Source organism: Sarcophilus harrisii, chromosome 1, assembly GCF_902635505.1.
Source record: "Sarcophilus harrisii chromosome 1, mSarHar1.11, whole genome shotgun sequence".
NCBI lineage: Eukaryota > Metazoa > Chordata > Mammalia > Dasyuromorphia > Dasyuridae > Sarcophilus > Sarcophilus harrisii.
In genome coordinates, this window is record NC_045426.1 from 637942379 (window position 1) to 637968166 (window position 25788).

At 40.1% G+C, this 25788-nt stretch overlaps 1 protein-coding gene across 5 annotated transcripts in view; it reads left to right on the forward strand.

The window, feature by feature from the left end:
* Positions 1–25788, forward strand: part of ADGRB1 (adhesion G protein-coupled receptor B1) — a 264233-nt gene that overhangs the window by 217242 nt on the left and 21203 nt on the right. For 3 of the 5 annotated variants that reach the window (XM_031947288.1, XM_031947290.1, XM_031947289.1), the window contains exons 24-27: positions 961–1046; positions 10860–10958; positions 19972–20143; positions 22772–22867. In XM_031947288.1, the coding sequence (XP_031803148.1) occupies positions 961–1046; positions 10860–10958; positions 19972–20143; positions 22772–22867 (453 nt within the window). The remainder of the gene's footprint in view (positions 1–960; positions 1047–10859; positions 10959–19971; positions 20144–22771; positions 22868–25788) is intronic. The other 2 variants (XM_031947291.1, XM_031947292.1) reach the window with 1 other exon arrangement.

Consider the following 25788-nt stretch of genomic DNA (forward strand, 5'->3'; position numbering starts at 1 on the left):
AATAAAATACAGAGGAAATCAGTTATGTTGAAATTATTATCAAAATATTAAAATAAATTTATGGATTCCAGGTTGATTAAGATATTTTAAACTCCTCCTAGCACATAGAAATACTCCAGTCATTCACCATCATTGCCCCCAGAACACTTCAGGATTCTCAAACTTTCCTAGGGGGATCTTTGGTCTTTATATATAACTTGTAAGGATGGGCTAGTCCCTTATGTTTCCATGAAATGGTGGGGCTCCTCACACTTATTTGGTAGGTACTAGATCCTTTTTCTTTTTTCACCAGGGATGTCATAAAGCCCTTCCTATCCCATAGGAAGCCTAAGTCCCTCCATGCTATCTCAGGAATACCCCAGATGCCTCAACTCCTCTATGGGAGATTGGATGTGGTTCATATTAATTGAGTCACTAGCGTTTCTGACATCTCCTGAGGATGGTAAGGTCCATGGTGCTGAACCTTCTCCTCTTTCCCTCCAGGGATGTCATGCGCCTTTTATATCCCATAGGAATGCCACCGTTTGTCATCTACTTAAGAGTCCCCACAAGCCCTTCAAACCTCTCAGAAGTGCCATTCCCCTAGGAATATTCTGGTCCCTTTATACTTCCTAGGGACTCCTCTACCCCTCATACTTGAAATGAATCACTGCTCTGCTCCCAGATTTGTGGCCATCCAGAGTTTAAGGACTGAAGCTTTGGTGAGCAGATCTGTGTCTCCGGTCCAGTCAACATTCTCCTAATCATGCCATACCAGGTCTGGTTGTTAGATGGTCTTGAGGTCTCAGGCTGAGGAATAGAGCAGAGGGGAAACCTCAGCAGCCAAATGGGGCCTGATGCCATTCCTCCATACCCCATGCAGAGGCAGTGCCCCCAAGGGAGGGAGCAAGCAAGTGAACTGCTGTTCCTGCCAGCCCCCTCGGGCCCCGCCAACTCGTCTCTCATTTTCTGTGCCAACAGGTGAACATGGTCATCGGGATCTTGGTTTTTAACAAACTTGTGTCCAAAGACGGGATCACAGATAAAAAGCTGAAGGAACGGGCAGGGTAGGCGGCCTCATTCTTTCCTCTGAGAAGATGAAAAAAAGTGTTTTGTTTTGTTTTGTTTGGAAATATTGAAACCACACACACACACACACACACACACACACACACACATACACACACACATACAAGACTTCTATGTTCCTGAAGACAATTTTGATTCATAACCAAGCAGCAAGATGGGATCCACACCCTGATCTGCCATTGTGGGGTGGAGTGAGTGGGGATGGGGAAGAGACCTAGCCAGACTCTTCCCTTGCGAGGAGAAATGTTAGTGCAGAGGGGTGACTGGGCAAAGCTGAGCTGGGCACCTTGGAGCCATACATCTCCATTTTTGTTTCCTTAGCCCATCAATGAGGGAGTAGGAAACATGTAACATATGCCCAGGAGAACTATCGGGCGGCTTGGGGCCAATGGGCACCTGAAGTCAGGAGCTACCCATCAGTGAGGGAGTAGGAAATATGTAACGTGTACCTAGGAGAACTATCAGACAGCTTGGGGCCAATGGGCACCTGAAATCAGGAAACCTGGCTTGAGTCCCTTTCTGACATGACTTACTTTCTAGGAGACCTTGGACAAGTCCTCAGTTTTCCTGTCTGTAAAATTATCAGGATTGATTATAGACTCTTCCAGGTTCCTCACAGCCCCATTTTTTCTGATAACTCTTATCAAGGATGTACTTGGACAGGTCATGTAACTTTTCAGAACTTTTCAGAAAAAGTCCCTTTTATCCTCAGAGCAAACCTGGAGAGTAGAATTTTTCCCCCTGCCTTAAATAGTTGGAGAAAAAGATTTACAGAAGGGTGCCCAAGATCACACAGAGAGTCACATGATGGCCCAAGAGAGTCCTTTGTTTCTTGCTGCTGTGAGGAACACAATCAAATGTACTCTCCTGGGAAGGGCAGGACAGGGCTGATGCCTCAGCTGGCTGGTTATGGATCTCATTTTCTTGTTGAAACTTGCCCCCCCTGCTCCCCAGCCCCATCTCTGTTTCTTGGTGCCACTCTGTTTCTGTGTGTGTGTCCGTCCGTCTGTCCGTCTGTCTGTCTGTCCGGGAAGGTCTTTAGCATTCTGCCTGTTAGGAGGTTTGCCACTCCATGCCCACCCCTCCCCAATCCTCTCACCCTTCCTCTGTCCCTCTCCCTCTTTTTTCCTCATTCCTCTTTCCCCTGCCTTTCCTAAGCAGTGGGCAGCACATTCCCACTCCCCATAGCTCCACAATCAGGTGGTCCACTCACTCAACCTTAGTCCTCTGCCTTTAGCCATTAGCTCCCCTCTGCTCCTGGCTTTTGACCCTCGGTTCTCAGCTTTCTGGCTCCTGCCTTTTATCTCTTCCCTGAACACTCAGTTCTCAGCACTGATTCTTTAGCTCTTTACCCTCTGCCCTCAGCTTATCAGTCCTATGCCCTCAGCTTTATATCCTCCAGCCCCTTGCTCTTTGCCCTCTACCTTTGACCTTCAATTCTTAGCTCTCAGTTCTCAGTCCTTTGATCCTCTAGTCTTAGAGCTGCCCTGAATGTCCCTATCTGGGAGGGGTACTGGATCACTAGGATGGAAGAGTGGGGGGACCCCCACTCAAGAGTGCAACTCCAAAGACATTGCTGTGTCTCATCCTGATATTCATGGATGTGTACTTACGTACACATACGTATGGATACACGATAATAGTAATACTAGCTAAAATATACATTCATATACATATGTATATATATGTATGTGTGTATGTGTATATACACACACACACACACACAGCACTTTTAAGTTGGCAAAGGACTTTACATACATAGGATTGTTTCATTTGATAGGAACAGCAAACCTGTGAGAAAGGGACCATGGAAGTGCTTTAAAACTCACTAGCAACAAAGGGAGTCCAGTTCAGGGTCTTCTCCTTATCCAATTCCACAAACATCATTAAGCATTTACTATACCCAATTCCCTTTATTCCACCTAGAAGAGGGGCAGGCAACCTTGCTCTCTATGAGCTTTAACCTAACAGAAAGATATGACTATGATAAATCAAGGGAGATAGTCCAAAGGTGAGATCCACATAATGATATGTTATAAGAAGTCTTGGGAAGGGGAGAGGGGCTGGTATAGGGGAAAGAAAGCTAGTCAGGACATCAGAAGGCTTGACCATGAGTTCAGGGAAGGGGGAAATGTTTCAAGAGCAGAGAAAGGCAAAGAGTGAATTCAGTGAATGGATTCTGTAGCCCATGGGAAAGTGAAATGGATTTTGATTCTTGGCAGAATTCGAGAACATGTTAGTTAAAAGAGAGTGAACTTGTAGAAAAGGAAGCAATAATCAAAACAATCACGCAACTATATCAATCAATATGCCTTTATTAAGCACCTGCCATGTACCAGTATTGTGGATGCAGAAGTACTTTTGGAGTCAGGAAGATCTGTTTTTACACATACTGACTGGGTGGCCTTCGGTGAGTTTCTTAATCTCTCATCATCACAGGCAATGTATTAGTTACCAAGAAGGGGAATATTTACCTGGGTAGAGGAAGTATCTCAGCAAGTACTCTTTACTTTCAGGTATGCTGTTTTAAAAAACTTCCAAGTCACTATGCCAGATGTATGTCTGGCTATAAATACAAAAATGAAGCTTTCTTCTCAAGGAGTTCATGTCCTAATGTGTGTAGCATCATTTACACACACACACACACACACACACACACACACACACACACACAATTATATTCAAAGTAAATACAATGATGGCAAGTCTGGAAACACTAGAAGCTGGGGTAGTTGAGAAAGTACTCAGGTAGAACATGGTACTTGAATTAAAATTGAAGGAAACTACAGGCATTAGAGGAGAACAGGGTTCAGGTTGTTCAGGGCTTCAGGGACAATCTATTCAAAGCAACAGAAGAGGGAATGTAATATGGGAGGAAGTACATCATCAGTTGAATTACATAGAATAACCACATATGTAGCTGTATATGTCAACTATAGATAGATTTAATACATATATTCTGTACATACCTATATATATATATATATATGTGTGTGTGTGTATACAAATAGGGCTAGAAAGATTTATTATATATACATTTATATGTACATTGTACAACCTATTTGTATGTTTGTATACATACATATATATCTGTATCCATATACTTTTATACACATACAGGCTCACAGTAAGCACATATACATGTACACTATGCACACGTGTATACATATACATGAACACAAATCACATCTTTACATATATACACATACAATACATACACATACTAGAAAGGTAAGTTGGAGCCAGTTTCTAAAGCACTTTAAATAATAATTAAAGGAGTTTACATTTGACCTTAGAGATATTAGGGAGCACCTAATTTTATTGAACAGGTTGTTGACGTGGTTAGGTCTATGCTTTAGGAAAATCATCAAGAGCAGATCATGCTATACTAACCTTCTTTTCCAATTAAATCAAGGGATTTGGCAGATCAAGAGAGTGCTGTGGATAATATTTACTCAGATCTGAGCAAAGTATTTAATAAAGAATTACATGTTATTCTTTGTGATGTGGTCTAAGCAATAGTTCATCTGGTTGGATCCAGTAATTTGGGTGGCCATTCATGGTTCAATACAAAAAAAAGTTATCTATGATCTGGAATATGAGCTGCTTTTAAAAAAATTAATGATTTGAAAAAGATAATTATATGACATATGCTACAAAGCTGGGAAGAAAAGCCCAAACATAGGATAATGGAGTCAGGAATTCAAGCAGTTTTCACAGGCTGAATATTGTTCTAAGTCTAATGGAATGAAAAATTAATAAGGACAAATGCAAAAGCTTATTCTTGGGCTCAAAGAATCAACTTCAGAAGCATAAAATCATTAGCTTGAGTTTGAAAAAGATCTGGGGTGGGGTTTAGAGGACCACAGGCTCAAAAATAAAATGAGTTAGGACAGGGTAATAAATACAATCTGAAATTGCATCAAGGGAGGAATAGCATTCAGGATAAAAGAGATAATAGTTCCCTTGTCATCTGCTCCTTTTCTCTTATTTTGTATTCATTTTTGAGTGTCACTTTTTGGAAAGCCATCATTGAGTTAGGTCAAGCCAAGAAATAAGCAGCAGGATGTTGAAGAGCTTTGAGTTCATGCCATAGGGAGATATATTGAGGAAACTGGGAAATAGTATTTTTTATTCGTTATACTGGGCCCTGGGAAAAATAAGAACTAGGAGGAATGGTGAGCAATGGCTTCCTGAAGGGTCCCAAAATAGAATGGGCTGCCTCAGGATGGGGTAGGTTTCCTTTAACTGCAGTTCTTCAAGCAAAAGCACCTGCCTGACTCTAATCCTTATTATCCCTGTGACCTTGAGAAAATCCCTTTTGCTTAAAATGACAGAGTAGATTAGATGACTTCTCTGGTCACTTCTGGCTCTAAAACTAATCATCTTTTGATCTTTATTTGGCACCAGAGGTGGAGGAAAGTGTAGAGCAATGATTCTCAAACTTTTGTTCTCAGTATCTTCATACTATTAAAAATTATTAAAGATCTCTCCAAGAGTTTTTGTTTATGTGGGTTATATTTGTACTAATTCTGAATTTGTTGATACTCTGAAAAGGTTTCAGAGACCCCACAGAATTCTCTGGACCACACTTGAGAACCACTGTTCTAGAGAAGATGGCCCCTGAGTAGGGCGAGGAAGGAAGGTAATGACTATAGCAGATGGAAGTGAGGTCAGCCAAGAGTGTCTATGTCTTTACCAACTCTATCCCTAGGTCTCACAGTGGCAACTAAGTGGTACAGTGGATAGAATACTGGGCTTAGAAAAAGGAAGACTCTTCATCCTAAATTTAAAATGGGCTTTAGACACCAGCTGTATCACTCTGGGCAAGTCACTTAACCCTATTTGCCTCAGTTTCTTCATCCACAAAATTAATTGGAGAAGAAAATGACAAACCACTGCAGAATCTTTGCCAAAACAAACAAACAAATGGGATCGCCAAGTCAGACATGCTGGAAAAATGACTGAACAAGAAGTAACCCTCTCTCTCCCCCTCTCAATGCTGTCCACACCCTCTTAGCTTCAGTCTAGACACTCCCTTCCTTCACTCAGCTTTCCCAAGACAGGGAACAAGTTTTCCTCCAAAAAGAGATTTAATAATAATAATAGCTAACATTTAGATAGCATTTTAGGACTTTTTTTTTTAAGTTTGCTTTTTAAAATTCTGAATGTCACAAATATCTCTTCCCTCCAAAAAAGTCTATACATTAATATAGCATTTTGAGGTTTGCAAAATACTTGACATATTATCTTCCTGGAGCTTCATGATAACTCTGTGAGATGCATATATGGTATGCATTTTGCAGATGAGGCAGCAACATCTCAGGGAAGTTAAGTGACTTATCCATAATCATAATCAAATAAGAAATTAGCTCAAACCCCCTGTCTTCTTGACTTTAATTCTAGAAACTCCTCAAATTTGTAGTGTTGTTTATTAAGGAAATTATTACAAATAATGATAGAACACCATTTCCCATCCCTGCTGTATTATAAGGCTTCAAAACACTTTCCTCATGGTGGTAGAAAGGAGGAAATCCAATACCCTTGCTCTCATTTTATAGATGAGGATGATATTGAACCTACATTGATATCTTCCTCCTCTGATTATCATCATGGCATTTTAGGAGTTTTATCCTTGTGAATAAATTGGTGGATGACTCACCCACCATAATTTCTAGGCTCCTTATAAGCTGTGCCAATAGAGCGTAAGCTTTGGGGAGGTTTCAAGTGCAGATACATGAGTGGAATTTGCTTTCTATGTTCCATGAGATCCCTGGGTCTAAAGTAGGAGAAAAACTTACAAGTTATCCTCATCCAGCCCTCATTTTATACATCAGGGGTCTGATTTTAACGCAGGTCCTCCTAACTTTGGGATTGGTGCTCTATCCACTGAGCCATCTAGCTCCCCTTGAATTATAATTTCTTTTAAAAGGGGCACAATCTTGGGGAAAAATGGCGGACTAGTTATGTCATCTTACCAAACCAATATTGTTCTAGCTCTAAGCCCCCAACAATGTTTACAGTAACACAGCCATATCACCCAAACCAACAATATTTACAATTTCCCATCCGTATCACACAAATTGAACCAGGTACAATTTCAAGCAATATACTAGTAATAAGAACAGGGGTGGGGGCAGCTAGATGGTGCAATGGACAGAGCATCAGCCTTGAAGTTAGGAGGACCTGAGTTCAAATCTGCCCTCAGACATTTGATACTAACTAGCTGTGAGACTCTGGGCAAGTCACTTAATCCCTTTTTGCCTTGCCAAAAAAAATTATAATTAAAAAAAATAAGGAAAGGGCTATTTCTTCACAAGGGGCAGCTAGGTTGCACAGTAGAGTGAGCACCAGTCCTGAAGTCAGAAAGACTCATCTTCATGATTTCAAATCTGGTCTCAGATACTAACTAGCTATATGAACCGGGGCACATCAATTAACCGTGTTTGCCTCAGTTTCCTCATCTGTAAAATGAGTTGGAGAAGGAAATGGCAAAAATACCCCAGTATCTGCCAAGAAAACCCCAAATGAGATCACAGAGAGTCAGACAAAACTGAACAATAACAGAATTTCTATACACATGCACATACACACAACTCACACACACACCATCACACTTTTTCATATATAGATATTAATAAAAGCAGTGTAGTCTAGTGAAAAAGACCACTGCAATTTCCTCTGTGTTCTCCCCTCTCTGAGTCTTTATGACCTCCTCTATAAAATAAGAATTAAGATATGTACACTATGTACTTCACAGAGTGATTGCAACAAAATTGATCTTTGAATATATCACTGAACACTCTGAGCTTCAGTTTTCTTCTCTGTTGAACAGATGTATAGAAGTATAAGTAAGACCTGCCCAAGGAGGATTGGGTTGGGGGGTTTAAGGAAATCATTTCTACAAAGAGCCATGCAGATGGGAGCTCTCATCATTATTTTTCATTAGTGCTTAGCCCGGGGCTTTGAACAGAATATGGGCTCTGGAATTATCTGTCAGATGAGTACAATATTAATAGCTAGCATTTGCAAAGCTCTTTACAAATATTACATCATTTGTTCTTCACAACATCCTTGGAAGGTAGATGCTGTTATTATTCCTGTTTTATAGACAAGGAAACTGAGGCAGGCTGAGGTTAAATAACATGTTTTTAGTCATACATTAGTAAGTGTTTGATTTAGCCTTCAGGGCCAGCATTATATCCATTGCACCTCTAGTCATATCCACATATATCCCCCAGGCTTATACTTGCTTTATGTATAAAGAAGGCGTGAGCAAGCTAGAGCAGGTCCAGAAGAGTGTACCAAGCATGGTAAGGAAGGAGATGCTGAAAATAGATAGAAGGAACTGGGAATGTTTAGTCTGGAGAAGAGAAAACCGAGGGACCAGGAGATGAGGGTGGATTGGCAGGGAGAGAGAGGCAAGCTTTGCCAGCTGTCTTTAAGCATTTGAAGGGCTGTCCTGTAAAGAGGGATTAGCTTTGTTTTGCTTGGCCCCAGAGGAAGGAGCTAGATGGAGAGAGAAAGGTTTGTTAGTATGCAAAAGTCCCAGGCTGAAGTTTCACTTAGACTGTTTGCCACATCACCTTGAATAAGTCAAGTCATTTCTCTGACCTGCTCTTTCCTCATAGATTAAAAAAAAGGACCAGTTAATCCATCCCAAAAGTTAGAAGGAGGCAACTAGAAGCTCTATTTAAAGAAAGAACTTGGTTCTTTAAGCATTAGAGCTGTTCAGTAATTGAATGGGCCAACTCAGAAAAAAGAGAACTCACTATTTATTTATGTGTGTGTGTGTGTGTGTGTGTGTGTGTGTGTGTGTACATATGATGTTAAAGAGGAAATTATATTGTCCGTTTGGAAATATAGAGTCAATACATATTTTGTTTAGAACAGCGATGGATTTGAGAGGCCCATTTCAGGGAGTTAGATGGTACAGTAGATAGAATGCCAGTTACTGGAGTCAGGAGGATGTGAGTTCAAATTTGGCCTTTGACACTTACAAATTATATGACCCTGGCAAATTACTTAATCTTGTTTGCCTCAATTTGTAAAACTGAGCCATCTGTAAAAGTGAGCCAAAAAAAGGAAATGGCAAACAGTTCTAGTATTTTTGCCAAGAAAACTCCAAATGGGGTCATGGGCAGTCAAACATAAGTAAAATGATTCAACAATAATGCCAATCTCTTTCTTTTAGAGCTAAATAAAGAGGCACAAAAGAAATATTTTGCTCAAGGTCACATTAGCAGTGAGTGTTAGACAGAACCAGGTAAATGTTAAAGAAAAACTGGCTCTCCGAAACAGCAGGGGTAGGGGGCAGGAAGAGTGCCACACATAACTTTAAATTTTAACCTGTATTATTAAAATTTTCTCCATCACTTTAAATCTAGTACAAGTGGTGTCAAACTCAGACAAAAACAAGGACCATTAAATAATGTACATAAAGATCCCTGCAGATTGACTAAGAAACCCTCAAAATAACATTATCAATGTTTTATCACATTTTTACTTAAATTGTTAAATATCTCCCAATTCTATTTTAATCTGGTTTAGCTGCAATAGGGAATGAAGGCAAGCCTGGTCATTTATTTGACACATTTATTGACACTAGACAATCAACAAAGTACCAAATCAAGTACTGATTAGTAGCATTTGCCTACTTCAGACGGGTAAATGCTTACACTGAAAATTTTCCCATCAGCTTTTGATAACTAGTGAGAATCAACATCAGCATACTATTGGTTAGAGATCTCGGTTCTCATGACTCTCATGATATTGCTCTGCCCACTGACCCTCTCTGGCTTTTGGAATAGCAAGCTCTAAATCAGGAAGGACTGAATTTTAAGCCCTTTTCTGACTCTAGTGTTCTGAATTTGACTTCTATACCCATATGCTCTCACACACAGGCACAGGTGCATTGCTGATTATAGATAGACATGTAAGCAGACATCTGTTTACACTCTTCTTAGCCCATCCATCAGTCACCAGGTCTGTACTGAGCCCCGTGATGCTGAACTCTGTTACATGAATGGAAGGGGGAATTGTGGTGCTGCCCTTGAGAAGGTCAGAACTACAGGCAGATGGACAGATGTCACACACACACACATGGCACACAGGTATATGCAAACATACACACATACATAGACATTCAGCTCTAGACCCATTTTTCCTCACTATGATATAAATAGTCACCCAGATAATCAGTTTCTTCAACTTTCCAATACGGATTTCAAAGCTGATGCAGTAAATGAAGCAGTAGCCCTGGAGTTAGGAGGACCTGGGTTCAAATGCAGTCTCAGATACTTGACACTCATGAGCTAGATGACAATGGACAAGTCTCTTAACCTTGATTGCCTCAGGGGAAATAACTAAATAATAAATCCCACTTCCCGACATCACTTCCAACATAATCCCTGACCTTCCTAGCTCTCCCAAGCAGCAGCCTCGGCTACATACTTTGCCCCCTTTCCTCCCAGGGCTGCTGCCAGTCAGGAGTCAGGGACAGAGCTGGGCTTGCCCTATCACCTTCCCCAGAATCTCAGAGCAAGCCTGGGCCAGAGACTGGACTGGGAGACACTCCATTCCTCGGTGCTGGTGAACCTTTCCTATATTTCTTCTTCCCCACCTCCTTCCTTCCTTCCCCAGTGCATCCTTCCTTCCATCCTCTAGACCTTCCCTTCCCTAATAAGTTTGGGGTTCTTTCCCTTCTTTCCCCTTTTCTTAGCCCCCTTTTCTTTTGTGTTCTGAGAGCAAAAGGTATTTGGTTTTGTTTCAGTCTTTGATTTCACTTCCAGTCAGATGGCAGTTCCCCTGTATGGTCTGGCCTTGAAATGTGCCAAGTGCGGAGTGGTTTCTGCAGCCCAAGAGACAGCGGCCACCACCAGTAATGCCATGTTAGTGCAGCCCCTTTCCCCTTCTTTGCTCCTCACTTCCTGCCTCCCTTACCTTTCCCATTCTTATGGAGGCCCTCTTGCCCTTCCTGCCTAATCTCACCCAATCTCCTGGAATTTTTTTCCTTCCTTCCTTCTTTCCTTCCTTCCTTCCTTCCTTCCTTCCTTCCTTCCTTCTTTCCTTCTTTCCTTTCTTTGTTCCTCCCTCCCCCTCTTCCTTCCTTCCCTGCTTCCTTCCTTCCTTTCTTTGTTCCTCCCTCCCTCCCTCCCCCAGTTCCTTCCTTCCTTCCTTCCTTTGTCTCTCCCTCCCTCTTTTCCTTCCTTCCTTCCTTCCTTCCTTCCTTTCTTCCTTCCTTCCTTCCTTTGTCCCTCCCTCCTTACCTTTTTTCTTTCCTCCCTCCTTTCCTCCCTCCCTCCTTCCCTCTCTCCTTCCTTCTCTCCTCCATCTTTTGCCCTGGCTCTTCCTTTCTACCCCTTCCCCTTCCACCTTGAGTTTTCTTATCTCCTCTGAAATGAGGCAAGGGAAGTATCTGGATTTAGTCTGTGATCAAGAGAGCAAGACTCAGTCTGAGGTTAGGTTCATGATTCCTTCTCTAGTTGGGATCAAGGTTCAGGTTTAAGGTTCTGTATCTAGTCAGAATTAGGGCATTTGTTTGAGCTCAGTCCATTGTCATAGTTATAATTCAATCTGTGCTTACAATTAGATCTCAGCCTTTGGTCAGGTTTGACAGTTTGTGGAGGGTCTCTAGCCATAGTCAAATCTCTATCTGCAACCAAGGTCAAGCTCAGTTCTCTCTCTGTCTATGACTGGGCAAGTTGAAGCTTGATATTAAAGGATCTCTCTGGGATCATAGAAGAGAATCTTCTTAGAGGGAATAATTGAGTATGTAAGATGAGGAAGATTTCATGAGATAATCAATCCTGGGCCCCCTCCATGCTCTAAATCCTATGTTCCCAGGGCCCACACCAGAATCAGATCTATAACTCTAGATTAATTTTGATTAAACTCAAATGTATGAAGCACCTAAGTGTTCAGGGCCCTATGAGACTCATTGTTAAAACAAAAAAAATATATATACTCCTTTTTAAGGTTTAATAGTCTTGCTAATAGACCATTGTGATTCTGACTTTTACATGTCCTAGTTTTGAAGAGTCTGGAATCTTCAGGAATAGCTCCTAGGAGGAGGTGCTGATTGAACTTTGAAGGAAATACAGGATTTCATGCAGATAAATAAGAGGAAGGGCCTCCCCTCACAAGATGAAGGGCTGAGCCTGACTTATATAGGAAACCAGCCTGACTGGAACAGGATAAAGCACATAGGGGTATTAGAAGCACCAAAGGTACTTGAACAGGAAAGTAATGAGACCTTGAGCAGGACACCTAAGAGAGAAACAAATGAAATAAAAACAGTGAAAAACAGAAACAAATGAAGAAAAAGTGAGAATGGAATACTGTGAGAGAATATTTCATTAGACTGATTCAGGACCTAACACAACGGGCATTAATGGTGCCTTGGTCTTCCAGGGAAAAGAAATATTCACTTTCTGAAGGTCCTTGCTGGGGCTTGAGATTCCCCATTGTTTAATCTCTTTCTAATTCAGTTTGAGTATTTACTGTGTGTTAGGTATGATGGGGAGGGGTTAATGCAGAGAAGAGAAGGGAAAGGGATAGAGATCAGCAGTAATACACTGTCTTTATATAGCACTTTCCTATAATAATATATATTTTCTATACTAATAATAGCACAAAAGCATGACTCCATTTGTTCCACATGACATCCCTTATAGATAGGTAGTGTATTATAATTATGCACATTGTGAAGAAACAGGGGTCAGAAAAGATGAATGTTCTGACCAAGGCTGCCCAGTTAGTTAAAGTAAGATTTATCCTTGATTTACTGTATGATCTTGGGTAAGTAATTTTCTATATTTGAGCCTCAGTTTCTTGACCTTGTGAAAATGAATGAATATTTTAAAAAGCACTTATTATGTGCTAAGTACTAGAGAATACAAATAGAAAAAGTGAGAAGGTTTTTATTCTCAAGGAACTCACATGCTAATTGGGAGAAACAATATTACATAAAAGAGAATTCAGTTTCAAGGCAGAAAAGAAAGTCCTGGAAGTCCTAATGTTTCTGCAGAGCATCTTAGCTCATAGTTTTTGTTTAAATGACAGCACTGGGGATCTGCAGGAGATATTGGTGGGACAGATAAGAAGGACTTAGAGGACTTAAGGGGTCAGGATGAACAGACAGTAACATCTAATGACCATCCATCTCATTGGAAGGAATAGAGTTGGTGACTTCCATTTAGCACCTACGTGATGGCAAGTTTTTTGCTGGTGCTTGCCTCCTCTCTTTCTAGTTAAGACCATCTATCTGTAATTAGGAAAGAGTTCTGGGACACAATTTTTTTCATCTGTAAAAGGAAATTTCTTCAAGGGAGTTGGAAGACATCATTTCCAAGGCTCTTTTCAGCTCTTAATCTGTGTTTTCTATGCTCTGTGACTTCTTGTACTCTAGGTCCTGAGAATTTATGCCTTCTGAGGTCTCAGGGGCCTCAACTTCTTGAAATACATTAAGGAGTTGCACATTTTCCCTTATCTTTTTTTCTTTGGCTCACTGTATTGACATAGACCTAAAAAGAACCTTGAAGAATATCTACTCCAACCTCTACAAATGAGGAAAGTGAGGGTCAGAAAGTAAAATGACTGATTCAGGATCACACAAGTAGTAAGTGGCAGAGCTAGGATTTGGACTGAGGTCCAGAGGGATAGCATGGAGTCAGGGAGACCTGAATTCAAATATGGCCTCAGACACTTACTAACAGTATGACTCTGGAACAAGTTATTTAACCTTGTTTGCCTCAGTTTCCTCATCTGTAAAATGATCTGGAGAAGGAAATGGAAAACTAATTCAGTATCACTGCCAAGTAAACCCCTAATGGCATCACAAAGATTTGTACACAACTGAAACAATTGCAGAATCATCCTTGACTCCAAATTCAGCACTCTCTCCATTGCACATTTGCTATAAAATTCCTGAGACTGAGTGTGGAGTTGTCAAAATGATAAAATTTCTAGTCCCATGGTTGTGACCATGGTGAAAGCCTTAGTTATGTTTTTAACCAGCTGTTGACATTTTCACAGAACCCCTCCTAAAACTTCTTAGCCCAGGATTAGTCCACTGGGTAGATGAATTATGAAGACACTAGATAATTAATGGAATCGTTGTGTTCTTCCTATTCCAATATTACCCTCCCACCCCCATCATCAACATGATTATCATTAACATTTTCAAAATGCTTTCCCTATAGTGGGTAGGGAGGGAGTATACAAATAATTTTCTCCCATTTCATAGAGAGAAAAAGAGTCACAGAGAGTATAAGAGCCTGCCACAACATTTGAGAAATCACATGGTATAATAGAAGGAACCCTATATCTGGAGTCAGAAGGTCTTGGATTTGAATCCTGGCTCTGGGAACTTATTAATTATATGACTATTGACAAATCATTCAATCTCTCAGCTTCAGTTTACTGATTGGTAAAATAGGTATAATGACATTTGTTGCACAGATGTTTTAAATCAGATAAAGTCTCTGGAAAACTTTATAAATGTTAAAGTGCTATATAAATTTTTTGGCTATTATTATTAATAATAATATCATTATTATTATGTAGAAGATGAAGGGCTTAAGTCCAGGACCTCTAACTCCAAATCTGGAACTCATCCCATTGCACCCCAAGAACTGCTTAGGAAGCCTGAGAGGGAGATGATTGGTAGAACACGAGAGAGACTTATGAAAAGAGAAGAGGCCAAAAAGAGAGATTCTAGATATTATCTCATCATTTAGTTCTTTCTAAGCCCTCCTAGAGTCATTGCTTGGGAGAGACTTGGGCATCCTGCCTAGCAACCAGGCCAAGGCTACAAGCCTTGATGCCCCAGCTGATGCAGGTTTGAGACAGGTAAGGACACAGCAGAAAGCTGATGTCACCAAGATCACAATTTCCTTTTCTTTGCTATCTGGTTGTATTTATAGAGAAAAAAAAGCATTTCTATCTATGAACTATGCTCTACATCTGATCACGGACAGAGCTCTGATTTTGGTCATTGAGCACTAATCCTGGTTGTAGACTGAGGAACCTACATCCCTAGGCTGATCCCTAATTTTGGCCCAGACTGAGTCCTGAAGCTGGGCCCTAAATCTATTTAAAATCTGGGGTTCTTAACCATTTTTGTGTCATAAACTTCTTTGGCAGTGTGGCTGCCAAAATGGTAAAATCTATGGATTTTTAAAAATAATTCAATTAATCATTAAACATTTATTAAGCAACTACAGTAAGTGCTGGAAATAACAAAAAAGAGGCAAAAGATAGTCCCTGACTTCAAGGACTTTATGATCTAATAAAATAAACAATTATAATCTAATTGACAGAAATACTTCGTGTCATTTAGAGATTAATGAAAATAAAGATACAATGCTTATCCATTAAACCCCGACCCTATCTCCAAACAGCTGTATTCTAGCCCTGCCTATAGACTGAGTTCTAAACAAAATCAAAGTGCAAAGTGTACATGGATGGTCTAATGCATTCTGCTTCCCCTACTGGGGACATATCTTAGAGCTTAGAGCCTCCACCTGCTGATGTGATTTAGGGCTCCATACTTTATTCACAAAATTTGGTATTTATTGCTAGATCTCTGTGAATACTAGGTTCTTATGTCACAGGAGAGTTAGTGTTAACAGATGTCCAAATCAGGATCTGTGCATGAGACAGAGACCTTCTGATGGTTTTATATTTATAAGGATTTGCCAACATTAATGCTCAAATAAAAAGGCTAATTTACCTAGTTTCCACTTCTGCTAAAATCCCATTAGTAACATAGGATTCAGATGATTTAGGAAACATAATCTGTATCTTCAAAAAGGCCTAAATTTCTTGGGCCTTGCCCTCAGGGAATTTCTACTCTGATAAAAGAGAGAACATCTATCCCTTTGATCATTCAGGATGTAGGGTCACTACATAATAACTGACAAGTTAATATACTATATAATATACCATACCATGGATCCCTTCTTAGATTCCTAGTTCAACCAGAAAAATGCAGAAAGTGAGGTTGGAGATGAATGCAGCCAGCAAAGAAGGAGACACCAGACAAGTGAGAAGGAAAGTGGAATAGCATTATCCCTAGCCCCAGGCAGGACTGTGGCTCAGGGAGTGTGATCTATTGGGTAAGGCTTTGTATCTAAAGTCAGGAGATAATGATACCAATCCAAAGTCTCACACTAACTCTGGCAAATCATTTTTTTTTTCTGAGAGTTGGTTTCCTCTTCTATAAAGAAGGGAACAGGGGGAAGAGTAAACCTCATATTTCCTACCTTAAAGAAATTTAGAAATGGTAATATATATTATTATTAAACCAAGATTTCAAGGTGGGAGAAGTGAGAAGGATGTTTTAAACTCTGTTGCTATTTCCATGAAGGATTTGCTCTGTCTTGCCCCTAGAGAGTCTTAAAAGGTCTTGGGAGAGAGAAGGCAAGAGAAATGGAAACAATGGGTTTCTTCATCAGGGAAATGGAAGGCTCTTATAGTCTGACTGGGTCAACAATTTTGAGAGAATGGAAAGATGTAAAACTGTCAAGAAAAATGGACTCCTCCATTCCTTCCCCATCCACCTCTGTTCACCCCACTCACATTACAAAACCACAATAGTATTAGGTTAAGCTTCCAAAGAAAGAACCATTCCAAAAAGAAAATGACAGGCCACATAGTGAGCTCCCCATCACTAGAGATCTTCAAGGCGAGAGGCTGGATTTGGGCAGTATTGTAGAAGGGATTCCTGCTGAGATACTGGCTGAATAACATGATCTTGGAAGCTCTTCCACGTGGGAAATTCTGTGAAACATTCTCTGGATCCACAAGGTCTCAGCAAGAAAGAATGTACCCTGAGAGTACATATGTGAACGTGTGTTGTATGTATTTTGTATGTATCCTATGCACGCATGTGTTTTGCGTGAGAATTCATGCCTGTGTCTGTATAAATGGGAAGCTGTGGATATATATTCAGTAGAACTGGGTTTGAGACTCCATTCTGAACTTTGCTAGTCATATGATCTTAGGCAAGGCCCTTTTCCATACTTCCTTTCTCTGGGTTTCAGTTTCTCCCTTTGGAAAGAAAGGAGGTTCATAGATAGTCTTTCCAAATATAGTATTTTGTGATTCCCTGTATGTGTACATGTGTGGATATATGTGCATTGTGTGTATACATGTGTGTGTGTGGTATGAGAGCTCCACCTCATCCCAGGAATTGGACACTCCTTTCTTGTAAGAAAGATTGCTTTTGGAAGGTATCCTAACCCAGTTCCCGAGCAGGTTTCCTCCTTGTCTTGAAGCTTCAGGGACTTTGGGCACAACTGGACAAGCCCTTATTATCTCCAGTGTTCCTTCCCCCTTTCCTGTTACTTCCCTCAGTCCTCCCCTGGATTTCCAGGCCCTCCCATTTGCCTGTCCATCCCTTCCTCCTTTTAATCCTTCTCTTCAAGCTCCTATCTTCCCTCTCTAGCTTCTCTCCTTTCCCCAACCTTCTCCTTTTTGCTGCCTCCATGTCCTTCTGCCCATGTCCTGTCCTGTCCTGTCCAGTCCTGTCTTGGCCCCACGGGGATGGGAAGAGGGGAAGGGGGAGGAGCAGGGGAGGGATGATAAATGGGAGGGAAGCCCAGGGACCCATCTCAATGCCTTTGAACAGACCAGAGACAATCTGTCAGGAGTCCTTAATACATAGGTAAGGAATGAGCCTGGATTCAATTATCAGCTGAGTTCAAGTAGACTATTAGTCTGTCAGAGTCCCTGCTGTGGGTCCAGTTCTGTATTCCCTGCCACAGTGGAGGAGACAGGGGGAAGGCAGAAGAACAAACTTATGGCTGCTCTGAGAGAGCTTACACTTTAAATAGGAAGATAAGACATCCATAAAAAGATAACATGTTGCAAGGCCCGAATGTAAAGTATTCTATTTCTCTGCTTCTGTATGACTTCCTCCTTCCCACGTTCTCTCTTTCCATCCTCTGTTCTCTCAGTCCTCCTCTCTCTCCTTTCTTTTTTCTCCCTCCCTACATTCCCCCTTTATCTCCTCCTGTCCCCCCTTTTTTCGAAACTCTCTTTTTCTTTCTCTCTTCTGGTCTCTCTGTCGCTGTCTCTGTCTCTGTATTTTTCTCTCTCTATCTGTCTCTCTCTTTCCCCTTTTCCTTCCCTCCCTCTCTTTCTGCCTCTCTCTGTCTCTTCTCTCTTCTCTCCTCTCCAGTTCTTTCCTTCTCTGCATTCTCTTTCTCTGCTCTAACTATATATCTGAAAAACGGGCATATTGCAAATAAGCAGAGAAAAATAAGAGTAATTCTCCAGGAGAAAAACCAAATCCAAATTTCTAATTAGCTCTAACAAGAAAGAAAAGAAGGGATATGCCCAAAAACAAACCTAAAATTTCCTAAGGAAAAAGGTCAAGAGACTATAGATGGTCACATAATGCATATGCTTTATTTATTTAGCACAGCTCCCAAAATGGGAAGGGAGTTGATGTTTGAGGACTCTTCTTCAGGAGAAAGATTGAAAAATCTGCATTCTAAAAAGATGGAACCAGTACCTATTTTCTGAGGATATTTGGTGTCAAGGAGAATGGGAAGGGAGCTGGAGGTCAGGACCCATTTTTCACTCCTTGAGGATCCTGGCATTCCTTTCCTTGGGGGAAGATGGCTTGTGATTGGACAACATTTGCCAGGTTTCATATTGACTCTTTTATTCCTGGATTCTGCATAACTAAACCCAAATCCCTGGAGTGAAGTTTGGCCATCTTGTCCTACAAGATCTGAGCCCATCCTCCCTTGATGGAGGACTTTGGGGAAGTGAAAAAAACAATTTTTGCTCCCTTCTTTCCCAAAATATCTCGTTCCACATTCCCTAGGTCCTGCTAGTATTTGAAAGGTTCTGATCACCATGGTAACATGAGAGAAGACCCTGCTGTTGCCTAGTTACAGTCAGAGACCTCCTGTGGGACTGGCCCCTAGGTTCCTCTACCTAGCTATTCCCCAATTTCATTGAAGAACTTGGGAACCTAGAAGAAAGGAGCAATGGAGAGTTCAGGGCGAGTCCCAACTTCACATTGCCCAGACTCAGCTGATGAATCTCCAAGAGGTTTCCCATGGAGAGATTCAGGGAAAAAGAGGAGGAAAGTTTCATGATTAGAAAGTTCTTTTTGACCAAGAATGACCAAAAGAGACACAAGGGAAAAGAAAAATTTAAAAACCAGAGAGATAGGTCCAGAACCAGAGATGAAATAAGACAGAATAACAAACATAGAGAGAAGTAGAGATAAATGAAAAAGACAGACAGAGACCCAAAGAGAGAGAAGGAAGGTAAGAAACTGGAAGAGAATAAAACAGAGGTGGGTCCAGAAGAACAATGCAGAGAGAAACCAACAATGAGACAGAGATAGAGAAACAGAAGCTGAGTGAGAAGAGAGATCAGAAGGCTGAGACAGAAACAGGGAGAGAGAGAAGCTGTTATGAGTAAAAACACATGGAGAGAGACAGAGAGACAAATGCCACAAGGGAGGAAGGTTGGAGGGCCCAGGGTGGGGGGTTATCCTGTTCCCCAAACAAACTTAATCCTCTAACAGCACCAGAGAGTCTCCTTTTCTCTCCCATCTCTTTGCTGAAATTGGGTGGTCAAAAAGTCTGCTTATCCAGGCTTTTCCTATTTGTTCTTTGAAGAACAAGACCTGTAGATTGGACAACCTTCTCCATGCTTTCTCTTATGAGCTCCAGAAGCATTCCCAGATTACCTCTTGTCTCTGGTTGGTTCTTGGGCTTTCCCAACTTCCCTTGGGGCTCTCCTCCTGGGCAGATGGTGGGCAGTGGGAGTCAGGAGGTGGGAAGCCCAAGCTGTGGGAACTTCCTTCCTCCCTATGATGGGTACAGACATTATCAGCCTCTTATCTAACCCTCCTCTCTGCCATCCTTCCTGCAGGGCCTCTCTATGGAGCTCCTGTGTGGTGCTGCCTCTTCTGGCCCTCACCTGGATGTCTGCCGTCCTGGCTGTCACTGATCGGCGCTCTGCCCTCTTCCAGATCCTCTTTGCCGTCTTCGACTCCTTGGAGGGTTTTGTCATCGTGATGGTACATTGCATCCTCCGGCGTGAGGTGGGCCATCTCCTAGGGATGCACTACACACTCAGCCATATGCACTGAATTCACAAAGCCTTGGCTAGCCAGTCCAACCTAAGCACTGAGAGAGAAGGGGAATTATGGCCTGGCTTCCAGAAGTCTATGGTCCAGAGACCAAATACTGATGGCATCCTGGCCTGGCTGTTATGATCTTACTCCATATCACCATTTTCCTTTCTGGGTTATGGGTTCCTGTCTGGAAACTGAGGCAGGTGAATTAAATGTTCTATACACGTTCCTCTCCATGCTAATTTTCTGTGTTCCAAGATCCAACTTTGACATTCCACATTCTAAATCCCCTTCCATTTTTGACATTCCATTCTATGGTCCAAAACCCATCCTGGCTTTGACATTCTATATTTTAGGGTTCCTTCATCCTAAGATTATGAGATTTTAAGTGATTAAAATCTATAGTACAGATGACAAGTACTATGGCCAGTGACCTACACTGGAAAAAGAATATAGCAACAAGTTGAGGTGAACATAATAAAAACTAACTCCATAAATGCTTAAAGAGCTATTATCGGAGTGAAGTGAAATTCAAGGAAGGCTTGAGTTTTAACCACTTGCCCCAAGATGGGGAATATTAAAGTGAGGTGAACTTGATGTCAGGGCCTAGGCTCAGATTCTCAGCTACTCATGGCATGTTGGGTAAGACACTTCACCCTGCTCATTTCCCCCTTTATAAGAAGAGGCCATTGGACCTACTGTCAATGAGGTCTCTCCCAGCTCTTCACCCCATAATCATCTTGAGGTTCAGCATAGTACTATAGAAATAATCCTCATTGTCAGCCCATGATGAAGTTAGACTGAATGACCCACTAAGGTTCCTCCCAATTCTAAACCTGTGATCCCATGATCATATGAATCTATTTTCTGCTTATTCTACTCTAACTAGTTCACAATATTCTCTTGCAACCTCAATCTAGTATTACTTCCATGATTTCATTGACACATACACTCCCCTCCAGGACAATTGATTCTTTTTTTTAACAGCCAATCCCCTTCACTTGAGCTGATTGCTTTTTTTTTCTTAATTTGTGAATGTACATAATTTCCTCGATTTCAGTTCAATTTGAAAAACATTGTTCAGTTCCTATTATAAACAATAGACAAATGGGTAGATAGATGATAGATACATAGACAGATAAGAGAGATGATTAGATAAAAATGGAGAAAAATAAGAAGTAGAGATAGATATTGGATAAATATAGGTATAGATCAATATAGATAGATAGGTAAACAGGTCATTTACTTTCACGTTTACTGTTGCCATGCATTGGTAAGCACCAGGATCCAAATATAAGGAAGTCAGACAGTCCTTGTGTTCAAGGAGCTTATAATCTAATCGAGGAAGACAATATACATAGAAGAACTGTAAAAGGAGTCAGGGGATAGAAAAGGTTACCTGTGTTGGATGAGCACTAATTTAGAGAATATCTGAACTGTTCAATCATAGGGTCAGGAGTATAGCAAGTGATGGTACAATAGGGAGATATCAGAGGAAGAGTCAGACATGTGAGATAGAAGAATAGGAGGTTGATATCAGGGGAAAGAACTTTGGAATTGAAGGTCATAGATATGGCAAAGTTGTGGTTAATAGTGATATCTTAGATGTGACCATCCTTATTATATAGGTCATGGGAAAAAAGAAGGCTTATGAACTGAGAGGTTAGAGTGTCAAAGGCATATCAATGCACATTCTGTAGTTTCAGATGTGAGGTCAGGGTTTAACAAGAAGGTTAAAATTGAGCCAAATAGTGAACTTCTTCAGAAAGTAGGAAGAATGTTCTAGGAAGGATGAGTTTAGCAAGAATCTAGATCAGAAGATTTTGACAGATTGAGTGAACTTCATTCTGAATGATGATAGCAAAGGGATAAGGAACACTGAATGCCTATTGTGCTTTTTCATATTCCAATGTGTTGGAAGTCGTGAACAAAAAAGTTTTTAGTGATAGAGAGATGCGGTGTCTTCTAGAGGGGTTTCAGTTTCTTTAAAGAGCTAAAGTTGGAAATAGTGTGAAATGAACAGATCTAGGATAAAGTTTGCAAACAATAGCATGGGGCTTTCAGAACATACATCAGGACCAGGAGGGCAAAGGAGGATCTGAATGGGGGACAGAAAAAGTTGAGCTGACATGGATTGAGAATAGGGGAGGAAAGAAAGGATTGTCAACCAAGCAGATACTAATTCTGAATCCCAGAGAGAAGGAAGATGGGCCCCTGAGGCTAGAGATCTCTTATAGTGCCTTCTTATTACAGCACAGCTAACTCTGCCTCAATTTTCCTCATCTGTAAAGTGGAAATTATAATAGCACTGCCTATCTCAGAAGGGCTGCTACGAGAGAGGTACTTTGTAAAACTTAAAGAACTCTTTAACTAGGAGCTGTTATTATTTATTCTCTGTAATTCCCTTCAGCAGGTAAGTTTATTCCCAATCTCCCAATTTATGGAAATCTCAGACTTCTTCAAGATTGGCAGCCCCCTGCAGACAGGTGTTGGGTGTACCAATTTTGCGATGATGAGGATTTGATTGTTGTTGACATTGTATTTTTGGTTGGTGTAGCACTCTCCATGACCACTTGATGCTCTCTTTTTCCCCAGGTCCAGGATGCTGTGAAGTGTCGGGTGGTAGATCGTCAGGAGGAAGGCAACGGTGACTCAGGGGGATCTTTTCAGAATGGCCATGCACAGCTTATGGTAGGACCCAGTGCCTTCATGGCCCCTAACCCCAGCTGAGCCTGGGGGTCACAGAGTCATGGGGGTCTCAGTTGCTCACTTTTCTCATTTTAAAAATGAGGATAAATCATATTTGTAATACCTATCTATCTCACAAGTATTTTGTAAACCTTTATTCTGTCACAGAAATAGAAACTTTCATTATCAAACAGCAGCGGCAGCCAATTCAACAGGCTTCCTTAGTTGGAAATGGGATATTTGGCCTGGCCGAGAAATGACTTAGGGGTGGTATGAGATTATATTTGAATAACCAAAGGCCACTTTGTGGCAGAGAGATTAAACTTCTTTTGCTTGACCCCACAGACAGAACTAGATGCAGTAGGTGCAGTTACAGAGAAGCAAACTTAGGCTCAAATGTGAGGGGAAAAAAAAGACATTCTTAAGAATTAGAACTGCCCCAGAGTGAAATGTGCACACCTAAGAAGTATTGATTTTGCTGTCATTGGAGGTCTTGAAGGAGAAGTTGGATAACCACTTGTTAGGTTAGGACTGTTTTGAGGAGGATTCTTCTGTAGGATTAGATGGACTCAGATCCTTCCCAGCTCTCTCAGACTGTGTTTATAAGCCTGAGGGCCTAGATAAGATAGCAGAGCCTTCATGAAAAATAGATGTAGACTTCTTCTAGATGGGATATTATCTGGATGTTAGGATAGTCCCCTTCTATTCTGTTCCCCTGCCTGGGGCTCAGGACTCAGAAATCTCTTTTCTATCCTTAGCTCACTTGAGTTGGAAGTTTAGGATTTTCATCCAAGCTTTGCCAGTCTCAGATTCTGAAGGACTTGGGTTCAAATGCCACTTCATATTGGCTGTGTGATCCTAAAACAATCATTTAACTTTTATGTGTTCCAAGCCATTCCTTAGGACCAGACATTGCAGAGTAGTTGTTGGATTGCCTTGGATCAAAGAGGTACTTCAGTAGGAGTTACCTGGTTGCGTACAACAATTAAATCATCTCTCTCAAACCTCAATTAAACTTATGTCCCTTTTTTGTTGTTTTCAAGTTGGAGCCCCCCTGGCTTTTCCTGTTAATTTACAGGGTCAGTAATTCTAGGCAATGATAGAATCATAGGTGTTGAGCTTAAAAAAACCAAGAAAGAATTTTAAAAACCAGAGGTGCCTCTGATCCAGCCCCCTCATCTTATGGTTATACCAGAGGAAGACTGGTGCTTAGAAAAAGAAGCTCTCCAAAGGCCACCCAGCCTTCCTTCTTCTTGTATAAACCACATTGGGATTAGTGTCTAAGAGAAGATGAGACTCAGGACTATGGGAAACTCAGAAGAGAGACAAATAGAGAGAGAGTCAGAGATACTGGAGAGATAAACAGACAGAGATGGAGATACTGAACTTGAGTAGTGAGAGGGAGGTTGTTCATCACAGTATGCTTCATGGTAAGAAGGGGGCATTTGAATTTCTCCTCCCTCCACAACAAGTGATTATCTAGTCTCTTCTTGAAGATACCGGTCTCCTCCCTCATGGAGTATACAATATGATCAAAGAATAAGATTTGGATAGTGGTAACTCTGATTCAAATTAATATGATCAGTTTAATAAAAGAGAAATAAGCACAGGTTTAGGGAAAGACTAGAAGAAAGGGAGAATATTTCTTTTTGTCATCCATTGATAGATATAATAATGACAGATAAATAAATGGATATAGATATATTTAGATATATATAGATATACATAAATATTGACATGTGGATATAGACAGATATAAATATACCTATATACAGATGTAGATATATATAATTATTGATATATGTAGATATAGACAGATAAATAGATATAGATATACAAAGATATATAAATATATAGATATTGATAGACATAATGGCATAGATGGATGGATATAAATATCATAGATATAGACATAAGTAAATATTAATTTATGTATAGACAGATAAATAGATATAGATATACATAGATATTGCTATAGCTATAGACATAGCTATAGATAGATAGGTATAGCTATGCATAGATATATACAGATATAATATACAGATACAGATACAGATAGATATAGACAGATAAATAGATATAGATATACAAAGATATAAAAAGATATAGATATTGATAGACATAATGGCATAGATGAATGGATATAGATATAGATATAAGTAAATATTAATTTATGTATAGACAAATAGATATAGATATACAAAGATATATAAAGATATAGATATTGATAGACATAATAATGGCATAGATAGATGAATGGATACATATATAGATACAGATATAAGTAGATATTAATATATGTCGATATAGATAGATATATAGATATACATAGATATTGCTATAGCTATAGACATAGCTATAGATAGATAGGTATAGCTATGCATAGATATATACAGATATAATATACAGATACAGATACGGATAGATATAGACAGATAAATAGATATAGATATACAAAGATATATAAAGATATAGATATTGATAGACATAATGGCATAGATGAATGGATATAGATATAGATATAGATATAAGTAAATATTAATTTATGTATAGACAGATAAATAGATATAGATATACAAAGATATATAAAGATATAGATATTGATAGATATAATAATAGCAAAGATAGATGAATGGATATATATGTATATAGATACAGATATAAGTAGATATTAATATATGTAGAGATAGATAGATAGATATACATAGATATTGATATATGTAGATATAGATAGATAAATATATCTATTTAGATATAGCTATATAAAGATATATAAAGATATAGATATCAATAGACATGATAATGGCATAGATAGATGAATGGATATAGATATTAGTAGATATATATAGATAGATAGATATAGCTATACAAAGATGTATAAAGATATAGATATTAATAGACATGATAATGGCATAGATAGATGA